Source organism: Perca fluviatilis, chromosome 1 (assembly GCF_010015445.1).
Source record: "Perca fluviatilis chromosome 1, GENO_Pfluv_1.0, whole genome shotgun sequence".
Lineage (NCBI taxonomy): Eukaryota > Metazoa > Chordata > Actinopteri > Perciformes > Percidae > Perca > Perca fluviatilis.
In genome coordinates, this window is record NC_053112.1 from 22,215,798 (window position 1) to 22,239,222 (window position 23,425).

At 39.1% G+C, this 23,425-nt stretch overlaps 1 protein-coding gene across 2 annotated transcripts; it reads right to left on the reverse strand.

Moving 5' to 3' along the window:
• Nucleotides 1-458: 458 nt before the first annotated feature.
• LOC120556437 (mucolipin-1-like) lies at nt 459-23,063 on the reverse strand. 2 transcript variants are annotated; one of them, XM_039796063.1, is made up of 14 exons: nt 22,879-23,063; nt 10,382-10,653; nt 8,025-8,192; nt 6,240-6,396; nt 4,960-5,041; nt 4,567-4,663; nt 3,815-3,914; nt 3,470-3,576; nt 3,051-3,200; nt 2,804-2,905; nt 2,514-2,636; nt 1,833-2,039; nt 1,588-1,718; nt 459-979 (listed from the first exon to the last, which is right to left on the reverse strand). In XM_039796063.1, exons 1-14 carry the CDS (start codon nt 22,952-22,954, stop codon nt 943-945), a joined length of 1,809 nt encoding a protein of 602 aa, XP_039651997.1. In that variant the 5' UTR covers nt 22,955-23,063; the 3' UTR covers nt 459-942. The 2 variants fall into 2 exon arrangements, with proteins under 2 accessions (XP_039651997.1, XP_039651988.1); XM_039796054.1 differs by having other exon boundaries at nt 3,806-3,914.
• Between the last annotated feature and the right edge of the window lie 362 nt (nt 23,064-23,425).

Genomic DNA, 23,425 nt, shown 5'->3' on the forward strand with positions numbered 1-23,425 from the left:
TAAGCTAGCTAGCTAGCGAGCAAACCAAGCATCAAGCTAGGTGAGGTAGATTGAGTGAAACGGGAGATGTAGTCCACTGAGCGGTTTCACACAAAACTAAGTGGTACTACGACAAACCTACGGGTAACTGAGACTTTCTTCAGTTGAAAAATTATCTTTTAAATTGACGACCATCATATTTGTAATCCATGGCTCAATTCAAACGGGATCAAAAAATAATTTGCAGTTTTTAGCGGTAATTCTAAGCCGAAAAAGTGTGTCTGTCAGTTGGGTACAGAGCTCCGCGTGAGCACGGGCCTTTATGATTGTCAATATAGCCAGCATCTAATGTTAGCTACTCCGCTGTGCAGTGAAGTAGTGTCTGTCTATGTGAGACAAGCGTTTAGCAACATTGTTGTGGATGCTCCTTCAGCGCGCTTTGGAGGAGGGTCTGGCAAAGCGAGACTATGGATGCTGCGGTCTCAGCCTGGCAACCTCCGTCAACTTCGAGTCTGGGGAGGAGAAGGCGGGGGAGACGACTCTCTCCAGTATTTTGAATTTGTACTGCAGTAACTATTTTACACAGTATTACATACTTCACCTTTAAATACATTGGAAAAGATACTGTTTTCTTTTAAAAACCAAGGAACAGAGAAGCGTCTGTGCATTAGTCATTCAGGATGCTTATGTCCTGTCCATACAGAGGACAGGCCAATTTCTGCATCAGCCCTCAGTTTCTTCTTCATAGACAGACAAGATAAGAGGTCCAACAAGAAGACTGCTGTTAGACATTCCTTCAACAGAGTGCTGGTCCAGCTGATGGTGTCTCCTCCCTCAAATGAGTAACGAGGTTTGACCCAGATACAGCATGCTGGTACAGAGACACTGGGCGTCAGGAGTGCAGTGTATCCCTGTGGTCAGCAGGGGAGGATGGTGAGGCTTTTGAGGTCACTGAGGTCAACCTCAGTTCACCAGCAGGACGTCCTCATATGTCGTTGTTCTGGAGGAAATCAAAGAAAGATGTAACAACCTTCTATAGTCATGATATTTACCGTCATAATCATGTATTCTTATTTTAGAGCAATAATGGTAATGAAACTTAAATGTTAGAAAAGGACCACAAATGTGTTGGAGAAATGCAATATTTTTCAAATCTGATCTTCACTGTGCTCACTCTACCTCAAAATACTTACATGTGAAAAATCTCTGATCTGATGAAGTTTTTGTTTTTGTTGGCATTTTGCTTTCATTTTGATAGTTAAAGTAGAGATAGACACAGGAAATGGGGAGCCAAAATAAGACCAGGGAAATTGCAGTTGTATGGTGTGCATCTTAACGTTGAGGCCACCTGACAACTCGTAACTCCTTTTTCTTACTTTCATTTGCTTTTTTTATGATTTGAGAAAGGCTTAGTCTGCTTTCAAAAGTCCCCCAAACTCAAAAATGCATGGATGCATATTTTAGCCGATATAACCAGGAAGCTCACATAATGTCTTTTCACTTTATTCCTTTGCTGCTACAGTCAGTTATTAATTAACCCTGCTGATGTGTTGCTTAGATACACTTAATAATCCGGTCTTCATCGATCCTGTGCCCTCTCCTCCTCACCTGTCACAGCAGCAGAAGAAGGAGCACGGCGAGGTCTCCACACCTCTGAACTTCCCAGAGTTAGGTGCGTCTGTACACTCTGCTATGAAGGCATGCAGGTCTGTGATGTGCATTGGTTCTTGGGTTTGGTGCTGTGGAAATCAATGAGGATACATTATTTTTTTGATTCTATTTTTCTCCTGTTTCCTCTCCATTCTGGCTCTCGGAAAAACAGAAATGATAACTTGGTTTAAGTCATTTCCTACCTTGATGGTCTCGTAGGCTCCTGTGATGAGCGCAATAAACAGCGACAGCACCATGTAGATGAAGAGGGAGATGAAGGTGTACAGGTAAACCTGGCTAAACAGCCACACCAGAGTGCTGCTCTCCTGCATCCCCGCGAACGTCACAAACATGTCGTCCCCGTTGATGAGAGAAAACAGGCACTCGGACACCATGGACAGAGAACGGAACTGTGGGAGAGAAGACAGTAAGCTCAATCAAACCGCTGCGAACTGAAAACTGCCTATACGGTAAAAGCCAAGCCTTCAGTTACAGTTATTAATGCTCCACAAACAAACACTGAAAACTGCTGAGAAATCTGACTTCATCAATAAAGTGCACAATACACCAACTCATGACGTCTACAAGGAGAAGAGAGGGATAACCGCTATGAGTGAGTCCAGTTTCTGTGGTTTAACTCTAAATATTCACTGAGTCATTTTCTGTGGGTGGATAAGTGTTACTTAGTGATGCATTGTAAAAAGGGTAGGCGTTATAAGCTGTAGCTTCAGCTTGAGCTTTTCCTGTACTGTGTTGCTTTTTTAAAATTGTATGCCAAATTGATTGTTTGAATAACTTGTTAAGAACTTAATTTAAATGTCATTATAAACAAGTGTACGTTGACTGCACCAAATGATCACATCCATGTCTACAGTTGTGTTCACCTTGACGTGGTATGGTCCCAGGACGATCCAGCCACAGAAGCAGTAGCCCAGATAGATGACGGCCACGCAGCAGCAGAACCGAATCACATTGGGAAACGCTGCTCGAAGTGTCACGATCAGGATCTGCGGGAGACATTAGACGGATCAAATTATAATGTGGGAGAGAGAACAGATGCTTGATTAACAGGTTTTATTACATTACATCAACCCATTTAGAGAAGCATTTCATCACTTTTTGACAATCAACAGGAACTTTCAACATTATCAGTTGATGCACACCAGTCACTTACATTGTACTTCTGGAAGAATGTGAGATAGCGAATTACTCCGACCCACACCAAGAGTGTGGAGGTTCCCAACAGGATGCCGCATAAGTCGTATGAGGACATATTCTGTCAGGAGATAAGAAGAAATACTTAAAGAAGGCTCAGCAACAGTACTCAATGGCATCAGCTAAAAGCTTGTTAAATTCTTTGCAACTTACGACAAGGAGAAACTATAGCAGCTATTGTCACTTAAGGGTGTGACGGGACACACCTTAGACTCAATGCCGATTTTGATGAAGCTGCCAGTGATGGTGAGGATGTCGCTGATGATAAGGAGGATATACCATCCGTTAATGAACTCCAACCGGTCTGCCCAGCACACTTTACGATCCAGAGTCTCCCTAAAGAACTGCACAAACTCCTGATAACCACACAGAGGCAGTAAGAGAGGAATTAGCTGGAAACATGAGATTCACATGTAGTGAAAGGTTTATTGACTGGACATTCATATACAGGAACGAAACACAATAAATAAACACACTTTAACACAAAAACACAACGTTATTATATTCTCAGTCTGCTGACTCACATTTTCCCTTGTAAACCCTAATTCTGCATGGACTGGTGATTGTAATGTTGAATTCAAAGCTCATTCCGTTGTATGTTTTCCTTAGTTGTAACTTTTCGTACCTGTTGCAGCATGATGCCTCGCAGTATGGAGCGTCCACACAGCAGCAGTGACAGCATGCACACCAGAGCCACAGCGACATCAAACGCTACACGAGCATAGTTCTCAGCTGGAGGGTTAAAAGGGAGGAAGCAGAGCTGTTAGCGGTCTTTATAAAACCTCCTGTTGGTTGAGTACTAGTAACTGAAAGCAACTATAAATATACATTTTCTCATGTTCTTCAACACCTTTGCTAGCTTGCTACTGGTTTATTATCATCTTTCACTTGCGTACTACTGCTGCAGTATTTCTTTGACTGCTACGAGTCTTATGTTACTGAGTCCCATCCAACTACTCACTCATCTCACCATGTCCAGAGACGCTCGGGTCTTTACACTCCTTTATTGACGCCTGGTTTTCTAACCGGATCTTCACCTTGCCGCTGTGAGCCTTGTTGTCCAAGATTATCTGGAGGAGAGAGGCGACCAGCAGACAATTCATATCCTTTGAAACTGTAGTATTTCAGAAAATAAAGTTTGTGCAATGAAATATAGACAGGGGTGTTTCACCGCTTCTCGCTTAATACCTACTTATTTAAAAAAAAAAAAAATTTAAAATTAAAAATGGAAATCTTAAATACGTTTTCTTTTTTTTTTCTTTTTTTAACAGAGTTTTGGTGGTGGTTTCTTGGCTGGGTGGGGTTCTGCTGGGGGACTCAAGAATCCTAGTTATGGACGAGGGGCCGGTTTCACAAAGATAGACTTGATGGTGGCTTACATCTAACTAATATTAACAGTCAGACTACGTCAGAATGTATCCGTCACATCTCAAGTAGGACTAATTAGCAATGAATTATGGGTAAATTAAACTTTTTTCAAACTAAGAAACATGGCGATAAACTGCTCAGCTCGCTTCACCCCAGCAGAAAATGTTTGCCTTCTAGAAGAAGACACAAAACACAAAACTCTTTCTTGAGCTCAGCAGTTGAATAAACCAAACTTTATCATATATATAATCATGTGAACATCATCTCCCCTGGATATCTTAAGTATGAGATCTCCAGCCGTGCTGGGAACTGAACCATTAACTGTATGTCATTGCCATTAAGATTTTAACTCACCGTTATGTAAAAAGTGTAGCAATCTGGGATCTCATTGTTGATGATGGTCTGTATATTGATCGCTTTCAACTGGAACTCTATGGTGACGTTAATGAGCCTTGAAAAAAAGAAAACCCAAACAGATTCACAGGGAGGTAGACAGTTCATGTTTCCAGAATGACTACAAATGACCAGAAACACACATGAAGCAGGACAAGACACATTGCATACCTCTCGGTTATGTTTTTGTACCAAAAACCTGTGTTAGTGTTCTTGTATGCATGCTTGAGTCTGCATGTGCAGCAGAGATAAGTAGCTCATTGATTGTCATCATCAGATACTACAAAGACGAATCCCACCACATGGAGGCCAAATCAGGAAAAAAGCCAAAGCCATGTGAAAATGAAGCCTTACTTGTGGAACTTGAGTGTAAAGTTCTTGTAGCTGCTGGTGAGCGAAGCTGGAGGGACCGCCAGCGGGTCCACACCTATACAGTCTGAAATTAGTGGCGAATAGACAGAGAACAGTCATGTTGAGTGAATACTTATATATAGTAAAGAAACAGAGGAAGAAAAACAGAATTCCCTCTCTATATGGTGAGTACAACCTTACAGAAACAAGTATGAAATCTTTTTAAAGATATTTTTTTGGGCATTTTTATTTTTACAGGACAGCTGAACACTGAAAGGGGAGAGAGGTGGGGAATGACATGCAGCAAAGGGCTGCAGGTCGGAGGTGAACCCGTGGCCACTGAGTCGACTCTACTAAGTGAGCTACCCAGGCGCCCACAAGTATGAAATCTTATCAGACTTATTGGAAGTAGCAGATCAGAAAGAAGCATTTGACATACATGTGATTTGAGGTGAAGAAAGAGTTGAACATGAGATTGTTTCCACTGTTCTTACTTCCTCTTACATTAGTCAAATTGTACTCAAAAACACACTTATATGAGGAAGTAAGAAACCCCCAGGGTAGGCAACACATTCTCTGTACTCCAAAGGAAAATTGACATAAAATGCCATTACAGGACATAGATATATGATAATACGGTGAGCTGGACTAAAAGAAATAGCCACTTAGCAAATGACCCCTCTTTTGATAGTAAAAACTTGCGTTGCGGCACACATGCCTTCTTCAGGGTGACTGAGTCACTGAGCCTGAGTCACCCTGAAGAAGGCCAGTGTTGCTGCCTTGGTTTTTATGCTGTTCTGATACTGTTAGATTATCCCTGCACCAAAGAGCACCTTGTTAGACTTGTTTTAACCACCACCAAAAAGAAAGGCTCCTCTACTCTGTCTTCCCATATCAAACATTAAATTGCCTGAATTGATGCATAATTACATGCATCCAGGTACATTTAAATATCAATACATGGACCTCTGCAAGGTGCAAGCTGCTCTGGATAACATGTAGTGGCACAAATGCTCACGGTGCACTTCATGTGAACCATTAATCCCCATTAAATTCTCACACAAAAATGGTATAACTAAACTTATCCCAAAGTACATATCTCCTTTGATGTGCTGTTCATACTCATGACAGGCCCCATCATTAAATGTGAACTGTTGTTTCGAAGAACCAACAACTTCAAAGTCACAGAGAGAGATGATCACAGCATTTTAGCACTTAAGCAATGTTATTAGAATCACAGACCAGCAATATCTCCTTCACATTGTACAGTTTAGTTCATGTACCTGTGACGACATGAGGGTCTATACTGAAGGTGTCATTGGCTGGGTCGATGCTTCCCTTCTTGTAGTACTGTTGGCAGAGGGAGAGCGCACTGTTGTTCACACCAACACCGTAGACGTATGCATAGCGTCCCACTGTGGTCTCCCGTAAGGCCAGATACTGCGGAGAGGATGAGATGGGGATTTAACTCAGCAGGGGGTCAAGTACTGAAGGTGTATAGGGAAATTAAATAGAGGTTGTTACTCTTATGACTATGTTTGTTTTGATTGTAACTATGTGTTTTTATTAATGCTGCTACCTGTCTTGGCTAGGTCTCCCTAGCCAAAGAGGTTCTTGACTCTCCTGGTTAAGTAAAGGTTAGACAAATGGTTTCATGACAGTTGGTTAAAAACATGTTTGACATGCCTTACATTTTATTTTTTTATTTGGCAAATACAATTTTACATATTGTCTCAAACTGTTACAGCTGTACTACTGAAAAAGTCACACAACATATTCTGAGACTTTCCATTCTTCAATTGGCATGCCTTACATTTTCATTAAATCTTTACCAAGCTCATTAGGGAATTCAAAACCCTCATATCACATATGGTATTGTATGATGTATATTATTTAGAACATACAAGTTATTAAGTCAAGATCACTGCTGCAAACCAATAGGTGAGCACAAAATTTAAAATGAAAATTGCAACAAAAATTTATTTTATCATGGTGTCACAATATCAGTTTCTTAGTGAGTGAGGTAGAAATATCCTCAATGTACCTGTTTGCAATGCAAACAGTTTAACCCTTGTGTTGTCTTCAGGTCAAATTTGACCCGTCTAAATGTCTATATCAGAAATAGGGGTTTCTTTTTAACTATCCAATTTTGATTACACAAAATAACATAGATGATTCCATACAACACGCTTCACAAGTATAACAAAAATCTTTACTTTCATTTAATTTTGTGTTTTGTTCAATGTTTTAGCATTTGAAAAGAAATAGAAATTTCTGAACGTTGACATATGCCTTTCTGTGATTATTCTTCCTTTAATTTTAGTCTAAAAATAATCATAATTTCTGCCTTTTAAACACAAGAATTAGGTATAATTTCCTATAAATGAGGTTTATTCCAAAAATAAGTGTAAATCTAGTAATATGTTGGTGTTAGTGGTGTTTATACATGGTAGTGAAAAGAAGCGTTCAACGTCAAAAAAGTGACAAAAACGTGACAAAAAGAGAAAAAGTGAAAAAGTGATTTTCAGTTTTGACCCAGGAGGACGATCCATAGTCAAATGGAAGACAACACAAGGGTTAATGTTATCCGTTTGGCCCTGCAAACAGCGGTATTTAGCCAACTGTCTCTTTTGTATTACCTTCTTTTCTGCATGCAAATAATAAAATATTGTTCATAAATACCCCATCTAGTCTTGAAGTTAAATGTACTCAATGCACCAACAGAAAATTGACTTTACATCACAGTTATAGAATATAATAATGAACATCTGGATGCCCGGATAGCTCAGTTGGTAGAGCGGGCGCCCATATATAGAGGTTTACTCCTCGACACAGCGGGCCCGGGTTCGACTCCGACCTGCGGCCCTTTGCTGCATGTCATTCCCCCCTCTCTCTCCCCTTTCATGTCTTCAGCTTTTCTGTCAATAAAGGCCTAAAAATGCCCAAAAAATAATCTTTAAAAAAATAAATAAATAATGTAACCTAAAAAAATACTTTAAAAGTAAGAAGAGAATAAAATTGAAAAAGTGAAAGTGGTTTGATGCTTCTCGGTTTACTTCAGGGCTTACCTGCTCCACGGCGTAGAACATGTGGTCGTAGACGTCGTTCTGCGTGTAAACAGCAAAGGAGTCGTCTGAGGACTCGTCGTAGTCTTTGAGGAAGAGGTGCTTGAAGGTCATGGTGTTCTCCTCCTTGAACGTCACCACCACCTGGTTGCTGAGGCCAAACAGCACTAACTGCACCACAGAGGGAGAGAAAGACGTGTCATGAGGAGGAGGACTGGGGACAAAGAAAAGCCCTGAGGCGGTACGTTCCAGGTGCACCGCCATGGCTGCAGGGTTTGTGTTTAACAGCTAAGCTATAATTTATGGCTGCAAAACGGTCAATTATTAGTATTTTCTGTTTACAGGCCTACATAGACTTTCACTGAAAAAGGCACAAAAATGAGTTGGGATAAAATCCCTTTAAGTGTAAATAGACTGTATTATACCTTTATTTCTTACAGTGTGCTGTATTTGTGTGTCTCAAATAGTGAAAAATAAATTTAAACCTTGAACTTTTCTGTAATATTTTGTACAATTTTACAGGAGCCTGTGCCATTTACACTATATTTTAGCTTTCGGGCAGCTTTATATTTTGTTAAATTGACAAAATGATGATGAAAATAAATGTAAGACTTATAACTGAGTTTATGCTAAAAAACGATCCATGGACAATTTGACAAAAATGAATGCATAGAAAGTCAAATAAAATTAACCAAAACAAACCTGGCCACAGGGACAACAAATATTCTTCAGGAAACAACATTATGTTACCGGAGTCTATTTGAAAGAGTTAACACTTTTATGATACAAAAAAGTACTGGTCAGCCAGTCATAACTTCAACCTTATATTCAGTATATTCACCTAAAAAAATATATATATATGACAAGATTTGGGAACCAATTGAGGCAGGAAAAGACTAAGAGCAGAGGGCTATTTCACAAAACCTAGATAGCGGATTAAGCCGGGATTTTTCGGTTATCCTGGCTCAATTTAGCCTTGACTCAGTTTCACAAAAGCAGAGGCAACTAAATTAGCATGGAGATTTATTCTGTATTCTGTACAGCCAGGATTTATTAATCCCTCTGCCTTTTCTGTTCACTCAGTGGTTTTACCTTATTGTTATCATCCTGTATTAAAATACAACAGGAACATATTGCTGTTCAGTTAAGTACGGTTATCACCATTATTTTTTTGTTTGATGGATATATTATGGCAGTTGTTGAGATAATAAGAAAAGGCTGATAAAATTGCCAAATGTGTTTCAAATTAAGTCAGTTACGACCTCAACATCACAAGAATTAGAGGAGAGTGACTAGGCAAGATGTGATTTTAGTTTTCTTGTATTTTGGTTTGTTTTGTTTTCCTCGAGACCGCAGAGGGTGGGTGGTGGGCGAGGGTTTTAGTTCCTGTTTGATTGTTCTGTATGTTGTGTGTTCAAACATATAAAAATAATTAAAAAAATTGATCATAAAAAAAAATGTACATGTGCGTTTCTATTGTGGACCAATGCACATTAAATTATTTTAGATGATTATTTTTTTGTATTCTTTAACAATAAAGGAACATGTTTGTTCCTCTTCCATGTGTGTTGTATTTGGCATTCTTAGCACATAAGTTGTGTATTTTTACAATTTTAAGAATATATCCTAATTGTACAATCCTCCCAAATTATAGTCTTAGTTCACTGGCCCAGTAACTATATAGTGTAGACTACTGTAATGTTACAACAGGGAGAGGACACCCCAATTGTTTTTGACCTTATATTTTGCTGGGGGGGGGAAATAACTGATGAATATACTCGTTACATTCATGTTTACAGTGTGCATGGAATGTATCACTTAATTCTCTTTATAGTTTCTAGATTCTAGAGTATAATTTCTTCATTTAGTAGCCTAATCCTTGAATGGTATGATTATGATGGTTTGAATTCAGAGCAGTGGTCAGTTAATGTATATAGGCTGCTTACGCATTCAGTCGACAGACGATCGTCTGCCACGCTTTCTCTCGCCGTTTCATTACAGCTGCCGTGTTTCTTTTATTTATTTATTTATTTACAAATAATGTGTTTCACGTTCTCATACTTCCACAAGAAGCTGCTGCTCACTCTGTATAAAGTATGAACCTCGCAGTCTGTTAAGGAAAGCCATGAACGCGCATTTATCCAAATAACTTCAGCCTGGCTCGACCTAGTGAGACTAGGTCAAGCCTCGCTTTATCAGGTATCCTGGATTTATAAATTCTGCTTTTGTGAAACAGCCCCCAGATTCACAGAAAGTGTACATACAGAGACATACTGTAAATACAGAGGCCCAATAAAAAACAATCTTGTGGTGCAAAAACAAAAGAGCAATACAGGATTTAGTTGTTACATCTGACGTACCTGAGCTGTGACAATAATGATCTTGAGCAGCTGCAGGATCAGCTTGTAAGGCTTGCGGCCCTTGGCGTAATATTTATCACAAGGGCTCATGAAGAAGTATTTCAACTTCCTGCGAATGGCCTCCTCTTCCGCATCAGCCCAATGACCTGCCGTCGTCGTGGGAAACAGATGGTTGCTATGGTTGTTGCATTGATCGTTACTCTGATGGTCATGCTCTCCGCTGCTGTCTGTGGAGCCATAGTAAGTTACTGAGCTGGACAGGCCTTCTCGTTCTGAAATAAAAAAAATAAGGACAGTTTTCTAAGAACTTTATCTCAGACAACACAACACACTGATCAATGAATTGTACGGGCTGATTGAGGATACCAGTTTACCACAGATTGCCTAGTATTGGTGCATACTGTACGATGAGGTTTCAAAATAGTGACTTATTAGGGTTCAAACCCCAAAGGGGGTTTTAACCTTATTGTTTTTCTCCCGGTTTAGTATTATTTTTCATCTTCCGCCGCGGCTCAAATTCCCGTGAGCTGGAATGAGCTAGAAACACAAAACTAAGGCTGGCCCAATGACTGGAAATGATGTGCATTCGGTTCCCAAGAAATATGAGCTCAATCTGCCACATGGTGGCGCTACAATTAACGATCAAAAAAGCGATTTTGGAAAGAAAACAACCCTCAGGCCGTAAATCCGATTGACTTAAAACTTCTCACACATATGCAGCTCAATGTGCTCTACAAAAAAGCCTCTTGGACCATACAGGTGCACAGTGATGGAATTTTTGGCTAATGGCTTGCATAATGTGAAAAACAAAAAAAAATTAATAGAACTTTGTCAATTGTGATCCTATCAACACCAAAATTGGTATAGAGCCTTGCAGGACTGAGATACACATTTCTACTATAAATTATTAGATTGGTGAAAAAACATGACCGCCATCAATTCAAGAATTACGGGTTAAGGGGTGGGGCTTAGCAGTAAACTGGCCATAACTCACTAATGGTTTCACCAATCATCATATAATGTGTAACATACTGTATCTTCAGTGCATCATGAGGAATAGGCTGATGCAAGGATTATGAGTTTAACAGGTAGGTACAAATGGTCTGGGGGTGAGTAGTAACCAGGATCTGAAGGGTCATATTGATTGGTGCATGTGGGCGTGGCCTATTTAGCATGATATGCTAAACTAAGAAATTTTGACCTACTAATTAGTGCACGTCCGAATAACACTGGCTAACAGTTTATCTGCTGTTTGACATGTCCTGAAAAGAGAGGACAACACGGCCTACAGTAAAGAGTCTCCATGATAGGAGGAGTTTGTGTTTGGTTATTCTGAATTATCGAGAAACTCTATTCAAACTTTAAAATGTTAGGGTAGTATTCAACTTTCAAATCACATTAATACTTTCTGAAATATTCAACCTTCTTTGAGGGGGAGACTTTTGCCTTGAAAAAGAGGAGCAAGGAAGCATCAGGCTGAAGAGGGACCATGCATTATTATTATCATCAAGTACAAATGCAGTTGTTTGTTACTGAAAAACCTTGATTTTATACTTTGGACTGAAAGGGAAAATACTTCACCTATTGTGGAACCTGGGACACCAGATGTGCCATTTTTTGACAAAGAGTTGGCATGTGCTAGAGAATTTTTTAAGAAATGTATAATTCCAGAGGTAATTGCTAATTGTTAAAGCGCCCATATTATGCTCATTTTCAGGTTCATAACTGTATTTTAAGGTTTTACCAGAATAGGTTTACATGGTTTAATTTTCAAAAAACACCATATTGTTGTTGTACTGCACAGCTCTCTCTCACGGCTGCAGATCCTCTTTTCACCTGGTCTCTGTTTTAGCTACAGAGTGAGACCTCTTTTCATCTTCTTCTTCTGTACTATCTTTGATTGCACTCGCACATGCTCAGTAGTTCAGATGTAGAGCATGTCAGCTAGCTAGCTCTAGAGACAGTAAAAGAAAGCCTGTTTCTCCAACTTTGGTCAGTTACAAGGCAGGATTAGCTGGGAGACTTCTAAATGAGGGCCCACATGTAAGTAGTTCTTTTGTAGATTATGGTGAACTTGTGTGTGTTTTAGCAGTGCTTTGCTATATAGCGTTAGCATGCTAATGCTAACGCTACGAGCTAACGGTTGTGGTTAGCCAGCTCATTTCGGACTGTGACGTCACAGTCCGAGCCGATTTTGAACAGCTCACTAGGAGACTGAAGGCAGGACACATTCAGAAACCGTATCTCACTCAAAACAGCATGAATGGATTTTTTTTCAAAGTTTGTATGTGTGTGGAAGCACCAGAGACACAAAAGAACACCCCAAATCCCAGAAAAAGTGTTTTTTTCATAATATGGGCACTTTAACATCTTGTTTGTTTAATCCAAACAAACACAAATGTAAAAATGACAGTTTGTGGTTTTACGGGGAGTTACGTGCTAATGTGTGAGTTATGAGTTATTGTTACACTGTTACTTCCTCTATATATACACAACGTTCCACTTCCGGGATTGCTCCGGTGCTGCTGTAAATTCTGCTGGATGTCCCTCATTTAGGCCGGATGTCCGCTACCTTGGGCTTCCTTTGGGTTGGAATTTTAAACTCCAGTAGATTTATGAGGACTATTGTTAACTGCTCCTCAGATCTCTGCAGGATAAATCGAGACAGCTAGCTGTCGAATCTGAGTTTTCCTGAGTTAAAACAACCTTTGAACGTACACGTTCCACCAAAACAAGTTCCTTCCCGAGGCTTTTTTGCAGAGGCGCCGTTGCTCTGTATGGTGCTTGAGATGCCTGAGATGACTGTGATTGGTTTAAAGAAATGTCAATAAACCGGAGCTAATTTTTGTCCCATCCCGGAATGCTGTGTGGACTCGCCAGGCCCCTCTCTGCAGCGCTGTGGAGGAAGGTCTGGCAATGCCAGACTACTCCCTCTAAAACCTCAAATTGTGCAGTTTTGTACAGTTTAAACAAATGAGATATAACGTGTTAATTAGTGAGCTTAAGAGGCCCTGGTGGGTGGATTTTATTTATTTTTTACAGCCAGGCTATCTGTTTCCCTCTGCTTTATGCTAAGCTAGGCTAATTGCCCCATAATTAATGCACAGAGGCGATTTCGGACTGTGACAGTCCGAGCCGATTTTGAACAGCTCACCAGGAGACTGAAAGCAGGACACATTCAGAAACCGTATCTCACTAAAAACAGCATGGATGGATTTTTTTCAAAGTTTGTATGTGTGTGGAAGCACCAGAGACACAAAAGAACACCCCAAATCCCAGAAAAAGTGTTTTTTTCATAATATGGGCACTTTAAAGTATTTTTCTGCTCCAAAACCAGCAGGAATATTTCAAAATCATGGTCAACAGTGGTGCCAGATTCTGTGCCGTGAGCCAGAATCTGGGAACATTTTGGTCTGTGTCAGGTTTTTGTTCAGTTCAAAAGTTTCACCAAACTTAGGCTCTGCCTTTAAATTTGAGAAAATATGGCATCCCTTCATAGTCTATGCTAAATCTAAGCTTTAAATCTCCTCTCATGCGACTATTAGTCCCTAGTCATTGTCATAAGTTTATTCAGAGATTTATTTATTTTATTCTTTTTTTCTTACCCTGCATAAATTAATCCTTTCATATTGAACTGGTAAGCAACTATTTTTAATTTTTTTTTATTTATATATGTATACATATATACATACACATATGTATATATTTTGTTATTTTTTCAGATTTTCATTATTAACATTTCTTGTCTTTCTTGTTTTTCCACCTTAAAAAAAGGGGGGGAAATCTGTAAAACTTGTGTGTTCTGAAAACAAATATACACAATATAAAAAAATTTAATAAAAAAAAACTTTCACCAAACTTGCCTTCGCATTAAAAGAATTCCTAAACAGTGGATATGTCCTAGCTGCAGAAAAGTGATCAATTCACAAAAAAGAATTAGTTGTGAGGATTAGAAAAGGAGTTGGTCCACAATCTTTATTTAGTAAAAATAGACAAGACAAGTGGGACAAGACTAAACGTTATGCATTTGGTGACATGACAGGGAACTGTAACAGCAGAAGAAAAGAAATCAAGGGACATTGTATTATTTGATAAAAAACAAATGCTATTAAATAAATGTAACTACTGTAATACTTATTTGTTGTCATTATTGCTAATAGTCATTATCGCCCTAGAACAATGAATCCTCCTTGGTTTAGGCATTTTACATTCCTTTTAGTTTTGTCTTTCACCAACAGTCCACAGTATTACGCTATACACATACACATGTTACACATCAGCATTTCATCAAAAGGAAATTGTCACAAGACATTTTAATAAAGTAGGGTTGTCTTCTTTTTTGGGATTACTGAAAGACTAAAACAGATTCAGAGACATTTGTAAGAGCAGCACAACATACTTTAACCATTTTGTCTAGGTATGTTACATCATTTTCTCTATCAATGTCAGTAAAACCTATTGGGATAGTGCTTTGCAAAACAGTGTATTTTTGACGGAGAACTCCAATGCCAAAATAATAAGCCAAAAAAATCAAAAGACAAATTCATTCTCATCTTAATTAAAGCCAGCATGTACTGCTGAAATAATGTTAAGGTGGACTTACATTTGAGTTAGGGAACTACAAAATGAAACGCTGTCATTAGTAGTGAATATGTTTGTAAACCAGTGAGGATATTAACCTTTTTATCATTGTTTTGTTGACTCATCTCATTCAGTTCAGTTCTATTCATTTTCTCTTTTAACAACATATTTTCAGTTCTCAGAGCTTGGCATTCCAATTTAAGAGATTGAATGGGTTTCTTACAATTTTCACTTTCGCATGGTGGAGTTGCTGGATCGTCAAAAGGCAGAATATTTTCATTTTCAAGTTCTTTGTTGATGTTAGATTCCTTTAACTGGTCTGCAGTAGGACGCTTGCTGTTGTCTTGAGGACTGTCTGTCCATTACTGCTGCAGCTGATGGCTTTGCTGCTTTCTCTATTCTTTGAAGTTTGCTCTTCTGTCTTCTGTTGAATATGTCTAACCTCATTCTTCTTTTTCTCTTCTCCAGGGATGGAACATGATTGAAGATCGAAGGAACGTAGTAAGGTGACAGACGGTTGTCTGTCTTCTTAGTTTGATTCTTCAAAACCAAAATGTGCAGAAACGCGTTGGTCATTTTAAACAAAGGCATTTACATTTTTGCAAAAGACCTACGGAGTGCCTTGGATTGTTTTTGAAAGAGAAATGCATTTTTACAAATTTTTACATGAGATATACCCATAATGTGCAGTATTTCACCACTTCACACTATCCACAGGAAGATTAATCTAAATAACCTTGAGTGTTTTCCCTTATCATTACGACAGACATTGCCTTAACGGATTCACCTCATTAGAGCTGGTATTTATTAAGGGTGGCAGACTATTGCTTTCAGGATTTTCCTAAGAAATTGTTCAGCCAACGTGGTTAGCCACCCTGATCCTGAACCTGATGCATCTTGTGTCCTGACCAATTCAGTAAGTAGATAACGACCTAAACAATTTAAAGTCATTTGAAGTATTGGGTGTGTGAAAAAGCTTGTCTGATGTTTTTTGTTTGCTATTTAGCATGCTAATACACTCAACTAAGATGGCAAACGTGGTAAACATTATACCCAAACATCAGCATGTTAACATTGCCATTGTGAGCATGTTAGCATGCTGATGCTAGCATTTAGCCCAAAGCACTGCTGTGCCTTAGTACAGCCTAATGGCTTTAATCTTGTTAATTTTATGTTAGTGGAGTTGGTCTTTAATTTGGGCGAAGTGGCCTATATCGGCTATAAAACATGAGTATGTCTCAGTTTATGAGGCATGGATAAATGGAGACAAGCAAAAGTACAGGAGTCCATATTGTGCAGTCCAACTTTTGTGACTAACAACTGGCTGAGAGGGAAAGCACCAATCACATGAATTGCACGAGTATTCCAAATTGCTGAGCCAAAGTCGAGTAATTTCATGCAAAACTTGATTCCAGCTTCTACTCCGTGACACGGAGTAGAACGTGTGCCCGAGGTAGAACAGTCTGTCTTCAGCTTTCCCTCAGTCTGACACCTTCTCTTTGTCTTGCAAAGTGTAAGAATTTACTTGTCTTTGTCCCCTCTGGCACTTTGAACATGTGCTACACATGTGATTTAACCCTTTTAAGTCCAAAGCTACAAGAACTAATGGAAACAAATGTTGCTATGGGTCGTCCTCCAATATATAGGGCACATAAATAGCAAAGGTATGTCATTAGAGTGTTAATAACACTGCCAGACTTTTTATCTTATTCAATTTTAGAGAGGAGTCCCCTTTACAGAAAATAAACTGATGTCAATGTGCAACTATGAGTTATAGCGTAAGTGTAGAAAGGTATTTCAACCAGAAAGGAAGAAATCTAACTTCCCAAAAAGTTACTACTGACATCAGTGTAGTAGATGACAAGTAGAAAAAGAAGTGACGCAGATTCCTGGGATGGTTATGTCAGAGCTGACAAATCTTAGCAGTCTAGCCTGACTGGGTTTGACAAGTGTAAGTATAGCTTGTTCTATTGCTTTTTCTCAGGTCTTTCTTGAAAAACAAATCTCAATCTCAATTAGAATACCTGATTAAAGTCCAAAGGTTAGTAATGGTAGTCCAATCACAGTAGTGGAATGTAACGAAGTACAAATACTTCGTTATTGTACTTAAGTAACTTTTTCATGTATCTGTACTTTACTTAAGTACAATCAATAGTGCATACTTTTGAATTTTACTTTGTTACATTTTGCAGCAATTATCTATACTTTCTACTCCACTACATTTGTACAACATTCCGTTACACTTTCGTTACATTTTCTGATCAGTTTTCCCCCTGCCAAAACAGTTTGCAGTCCCCAGGGAAGCCTTCAGTAGCGGCCATCCAGCTCCCGGTGCCACTCGCAATATTACAAATCCCACTATGGCCACGTATAGACCCGCCTTTCAATAGCATTTATTGGCCAGGCGCGTACAGCTGCTCCCGATACTCTGCTTGGTCATATGTGAAGCATTCGTTCACATAGGGTTAATTTACAACCCATATATTTATCTTAAAAACACTCCCAGTCCTCCTCAGCTGTGAAGCCACGTACTTGTTGTCCAAGCCTGTGTGTTCTTGCTAAATAAATGTGTGCAGCATTCACTGTCCCTCTGGAAATAATGCAAAGTTGAGCTTCATGCAGATCACCCTGATAGATAACCAGAATTGTAAGTCAGAATGTAAACTGGGCCACAGATGGTAAGCACAGTACATTAACCAAAAACTAACTTAATTACAATGCCACGGCCCATATTTTTTATTTTATTTTTTATTTTTTATTAGAATATAGACATTAAGAGAATAAATCGTTTTGCAAGTACTTTTACTTTTAATACTTAAAGTACATTTAAAATCAGGTACTTTTTACTTTTACTTAAGTAGGGTTGTCATTATTGCACTTCTACTTTTACTAAAGTAAATATGTCTCTGAGATTCAGTACTTCCTCCACCACTGTCCAATCATACTGTTTGCCAAGACTGTGCCAAAAATGAGCTGTGTACCTGCCTCTTAAGAACCACTTGACTGTTCCTACTTTCTATGTACTAGGTAATTTAGTATTCTCATATATCTGCATGTATAAATATGGATCTGTATATTCACCGTAGACTTTTTGCCATGTCACTGATAGTAAAATGTAAGTAGATGTGCGTGCATTAGTGCCTTTATTTTTCCCACAAGGGGACAAATAAAGGCATGGGAATTTTCACTCTGTTGGTACAGTTTTTTACACACATGCTGTATGTCCCGAGCGTTCATAACCTGTATGTGCTTTATTTCAGTTGTCATAACTTGTAGCTGCTTTCTGGAATAAAATGAAGTTAAAAAAGAGAATACCTGATTAATTAAAGTTTAATTCAAAAAACCTAACCTGCGTCAAAAACATCGGGCATGACTAAACAGAGCAGACAATTTATGGTCGGAAACAAATCTGGTCGATGGGTCATGTCTTTGTAAGAACCGACCACATCGTAGGAAAGCCACAAGTCAGAATCAGAAGGCTAATCATGCTTAATACTTGTCACATGCTTTTAGCTTGCTGGACCTGGCTAAAAAAAAAAAAATACAGAAGACTAGGGGTCACTTAGTTTGTTCACTTAGTTTACTTTGTAGTCAAAAGTCAGCACCTGCAAGGTCAGATAAACTGCTGAGTAAGGATGAATCCAAACTCAACAGACACAATAAGTCAGCAGAGCAAACCACCAGCTTAGCAGAGTTGTCTAATGGGAATGAGAAGTGAAACTGGACAAATAAACCGCTGGCTATACCCAAGTCAGCACTAACTGTGAACAAGATGAAAGTCCAACAACATTACACAAAAGCATTATGGACTGGCATGTCACACAAATTCGTGTCACATGTTATTTTGTGGCACCGCAATCAAACTATAAAACATAATAATACATCTAAGTAATTTATGTTTTCTGATACTGTTAAAGGTGCAATCAGCATTTTTATCTGCAACATGGACTGTTCTGGGTTTTACTGAAAGCAATTATCTGGCTAATTTAGTAATTGTGCTTCACGTGACTGGCCTATTACTGATGTAAACAAACATTTACAAATTACTCTTTTCTAGGGTGTATTACAAGACAAGAAGACAATCTATTTGGGAGTAATCACAGGTTCCAATCATATGTTTTAAATTTTTGTAAACAAAGAAGACATAGGGGCTTAAATTATGAATATTATATGTTGGCAAAAGAGTACTCCAAAGATTTAGCATTGCACTCCTGTATCAGTGTCAGATCAAAAGTGATGCAGCAGAACCAGATACCGGTATATCATTTTTATTTTTTATTGTGTTCTACGCATTCCTCTTCCTTGTCAAAACAGGGGCAGTGCTCAGTCCGTGGGGACTTGGCTTGGGAACCAGAGGGTGTCCGGTTCAAAGTACGGTCACGGACAAAGTACGGAGTGTGGTCTGCTACTCGATCACCAACAGTTGGTCAGAGATTCAGGTTTGTTATGCTAGTAGTGGCTAATGTAGCTTAGAGCCGCTAGCTAGGTCTGGTAAGCTCACTTCTTCTTTCTAATTCCACACCCCCAGATTTTTTTTCTTTCAAACTTGTAGTCTTCCGCTCCAACCGACACAGACTCAAGTGACATCATTTGCAGCAATTTATCAGATTTTTCGCTCAAGTCTTTAATTTGTTTTTTTGCTCAATGTCTGTAAGCTAAGTAAACCTGTGTGGCTTAACTCAGGAAATAAAATGTAACCTGAGATTTCATGATAACCACATGTGGTTTCCTGCAGTTGGCCAAAGCCACATTCATAGGGATCATTTCCTACATTATCACACACCTGTTGTTAACCTGTGAGAACTTTCTACCCTCAACAGGCGGTTACACACCAACCAGATGGCCAACCGTCGGCAGAAAAGCCTTTCGGACTGATCAGTCTCAGTCTGAGTTGGTCCCAAAAGTTCCTCAGAACACACTAAAGAGACGAGACGTAATACGTCTCCATAACAGCAGGCAGCGCTAATCTGTATTGTTGCTCAAAAAATGAAAACCGGCAGCTGATTGGACGAACGCATCATGTGGGTTTGTTTTTTCCGGAAATTCAAAGCCAGACTGTCATGGCAGAATGGCATGTTCAGAATACGATCTCATATTGTACTAAAATAATTCACTGAAACGTGTTTCTGAAAACATTTTAAGCGAGAAATAGGCCATGCAGTTGCTGAATCCGTCTTCATTTCAGATCAACAAAGGTCAGTTTAAAAGATTTTCGTCAGATTTTGAGAGACTCTAGTCACGCTCATTCCACTCCCCTTTTCCGGGTGAGTCCCGACTGCCCTGTCTCCGACTGAACACGTCAGGTCGGCCAAAATGAAGGCCGACCGCCCCTCAGACGGACGACGGCACGGAACACACGGAACAGACTCGAGTCACGACCTTGCCAGACTGTCCAACGGCCGATAATCGGGTTAGTGTGTCAGCGCCTTTAAGGTAAGAGGAACAAAATTGAGGTGAGCACTTAGCTTTAACAAAATTTGCTGAGAGTGACAATTTAATTAACTACAAACACCCTGGCTTCAACAGGGGTTGTGTGCTTCTGTGAAAGAATCCACCTCACATTTCATGGAGACAACAGGCGTGAGTGCACACATATCTTTGATCGGAGGAGCGTGGCGATCGTCACGACAAATCGCAATTGAACAAAAAAAAGTGGGTGCAGTCCATTGACTGTGCCACCAGATTTGACACAAGATAAATAAATCTGTGAAAATATCTGGCTCTCCCGGTTCACTGCCGCCTGTGACAATGGCAGAGACACTAGTGTAGCTACAAGTCTGTCAGTCTAAATCCTTACTGTAACTGAGAATCTGCCAACAACTTGATTTCTGTGCTTAGATCTAGTCTAGCAGTCCACGGCAAAAGGCCACCCACACAGAGTCCAAAACTTCCACTTATACCAAAAGGAAAGAAAATATGATGATAACCTTGATAACCATGTTCTGGGTTATTTGTTGGTTGGAATTGATATGTTTTAAAAACTGAAATGCATCCTTCTTTTGCAGCAGTTAGATTTATTATGAAAGGAAGATAAAAGTCCTGCTAATGTGGCTTTTAATCGTTTACCCAAATTACAAATGCTAGTTGTTAGTGAAGATAGTTTTGGTTTGTTGTGCCAAGGCTTTGATAAATGAAACCCTGAAACTTTTGCAGCCACCAAGCAAGGAGGTAAAGCACTGACATTTTTGGAAAAACACAACAGCAAATTGTCCTTCTAGATACAATGCCCCAGTTATGTACAAGCTACTTGTAAGTTACTTGTAGCTTGTTTACTTGCTTATTTACAAAAATTGCAACACAAACACAATTTTAGTAGAGCAAATTTTACAATTATTTGCTAGAAAAAGTAGTTCAAGTGTTCGCAGTGAGGTCTGTGGATTATCCAGAATAACCAGAGTCTGTCTTTAAAGCATTTCTGTGTTTTAAACACAATAAAAAAACATGTATGTAACCCTGTATTGTATTCAGAAAAAAAATGTGAATGACAAGATATCTCAAAACCTCTTGGTATATGCATAGCTAGATAGGCCTTACCACAAGGGGTGGGCAGAACAAAATCTTTTAGTGATTTAGGTGAACTGACCCTTTAATTTGAAGCTTACTGAACACATACCTTGTGACGCTACATAAAGCAGGCCTTAATCTGTATGTGTGGTACATAGTTCCTTAAAGCAGACCAGGAAAACACAAGCTGGTACAGTCTCAAAATATGTGGACAAAACTACTTAAAATTAAGATCTATTGTGTAAAAGTACTGTTTTCAAGACCAAGAATGAACTTTCACACTCAATTCAAAAAGCCTTCACAGTACAAAGGAACACTAGAATCTGTGGATCCAGACTTTACCCAACCCACATCAACAATTTTTGGAGAAAAAAACTGCAGACTCAACCATGCGTATGACAAGCTTATGAAACAGTGTTGGGACTATTATTATGCATGAAGGGGTTTAGATTTAGATTTGTTAGGCTGATGGTGGTGGTGCCGAATCTGGGTCTTAGGGAGGATCTCAACCAACAGTGTCAGAAAACCCACAGGCACTGGAACCTGCATGGGCAAGTACTTCACACCCTGGGTAGTACTACTATAGTTTCCCATCACATCTACAATACATGTAGTTGAAGAGTAACCCACAAACACACAACTAGGACTAACAACGAAGTCCAAAGAATCCGGTGTTGTAAAATGTCTTTTCTTCGACCCAGTGTTTCTTTGAAACAGTGAATCTTTGGCGATTTTGCTTGAAAAAACAATAAATTGTTGGTCAAAATCGTAATACATTTTCTGTCATCGACTAATCGATTAGTCAACAAATCGTTTCCGCTCTAATGTAGTCTACTGTATTTCTATTAGGTCCCAATAGACACGGATAATTTGTCGAAATTTCCATGCAGTAGCCTACAAGGATTCTTACGAGAAAATAATAGTTTATAGCATTTTTAGTATTTACTGCTGTATGACAAGCAAAAGGAGGTAATGTCTAAGCTCAAAGCGAGACTATGTTTAACATTATGTTACTGTATTACTGTAGATCCAATTGATGGCGCTTTACAGTATAAGAGACGACTTGTGGAGGAGTGGTGAGTAAATATCCAACAACGGGGATTACAATATGGATTCATGACAGAGCTGTTATGGGAAATCTTACTTGATGAAAATGACTAACGTTACTGTACCTCAGCTGCCCAGAAGATGACAGAGCAGAAATATAATGTTGTAATGTGGATGTGTCAACAACATTTGAGTGGAGACACCACAACGCCGCTCTAAATATAGCTTACATTCCGGAGAAAAACAACAAAACTGTGTATTAATAAGCAAAACAACATCTACTTGTAAAATGACAAATGAGTCGTGACTAATATAGCTATAAGGGCTGAGTTCAATTTAAAAGTTAAATGTCGACGCTACATTACCTGAGCAGGTCTGGTGTCCTGTCGCAGCCATGTACGTTAGTGATCCGTTTAATAAAACAATAAATAGGTAACTCATATAGCTAAAACTCCAGTAACTGTTCTAATGCTCTAATGTTTACAGCTCACACAGCACACAGCAACCGGGCGGAGCTGCTACGTTGTCGTTGTCTCCAACTGTCTTCCTTTCTCTCAGGTCAGGTGACTGACAACACGTGACCACATTACTCACAACTCCGTGCTTATTGGCCAGGAGGCTGTGAGGCACAGGACACGATTAACAGCACATTTTAGGTTGATTCTCGTGCAAGGCATTGCTTACTATACAGCTGCACAACAATTTACTGCATTCACTGTCGTCAAACTGGTCTTTTAACTTTTAAGACATCATAATGACATGTCCAAATGGTTCCATTCACTTGAAGTCAAGGAAAAAATATTCATGACACAATTATAATGCTCTCATGACCACAGTAAAAAAACAAACAACCTCTTAATGACAGTTTAATGTAATGTTAACACATGAAGCTAAATAGCTTATAAAAGTTTG

Excerpts from the sequence above, each read along its gene's own strand:
- LOC120556437 (XM_039796054.1), bottom strand. The coding sequence starts at position 22,954 with ATGAGTTACCTATTTATTGTTTTATTAAACGGATCACTAACGTACATG. Across the intron at positions 6,397-8,024 it reads TGTTCTACGCCGTGGAGCAG|TATCTGGCCTTACGGGAGAC; the intron begins GTAAGCCCTGAA and ends TCCTCTCCGCAG. Across the intron at positions 1,719-1,832 it reads GAGCCTACGAGACCATCAAG|CACCAAACCCAAGAACCAAT; the intron begins GTAGGAAATGAC and ends TGATTTCCACAG.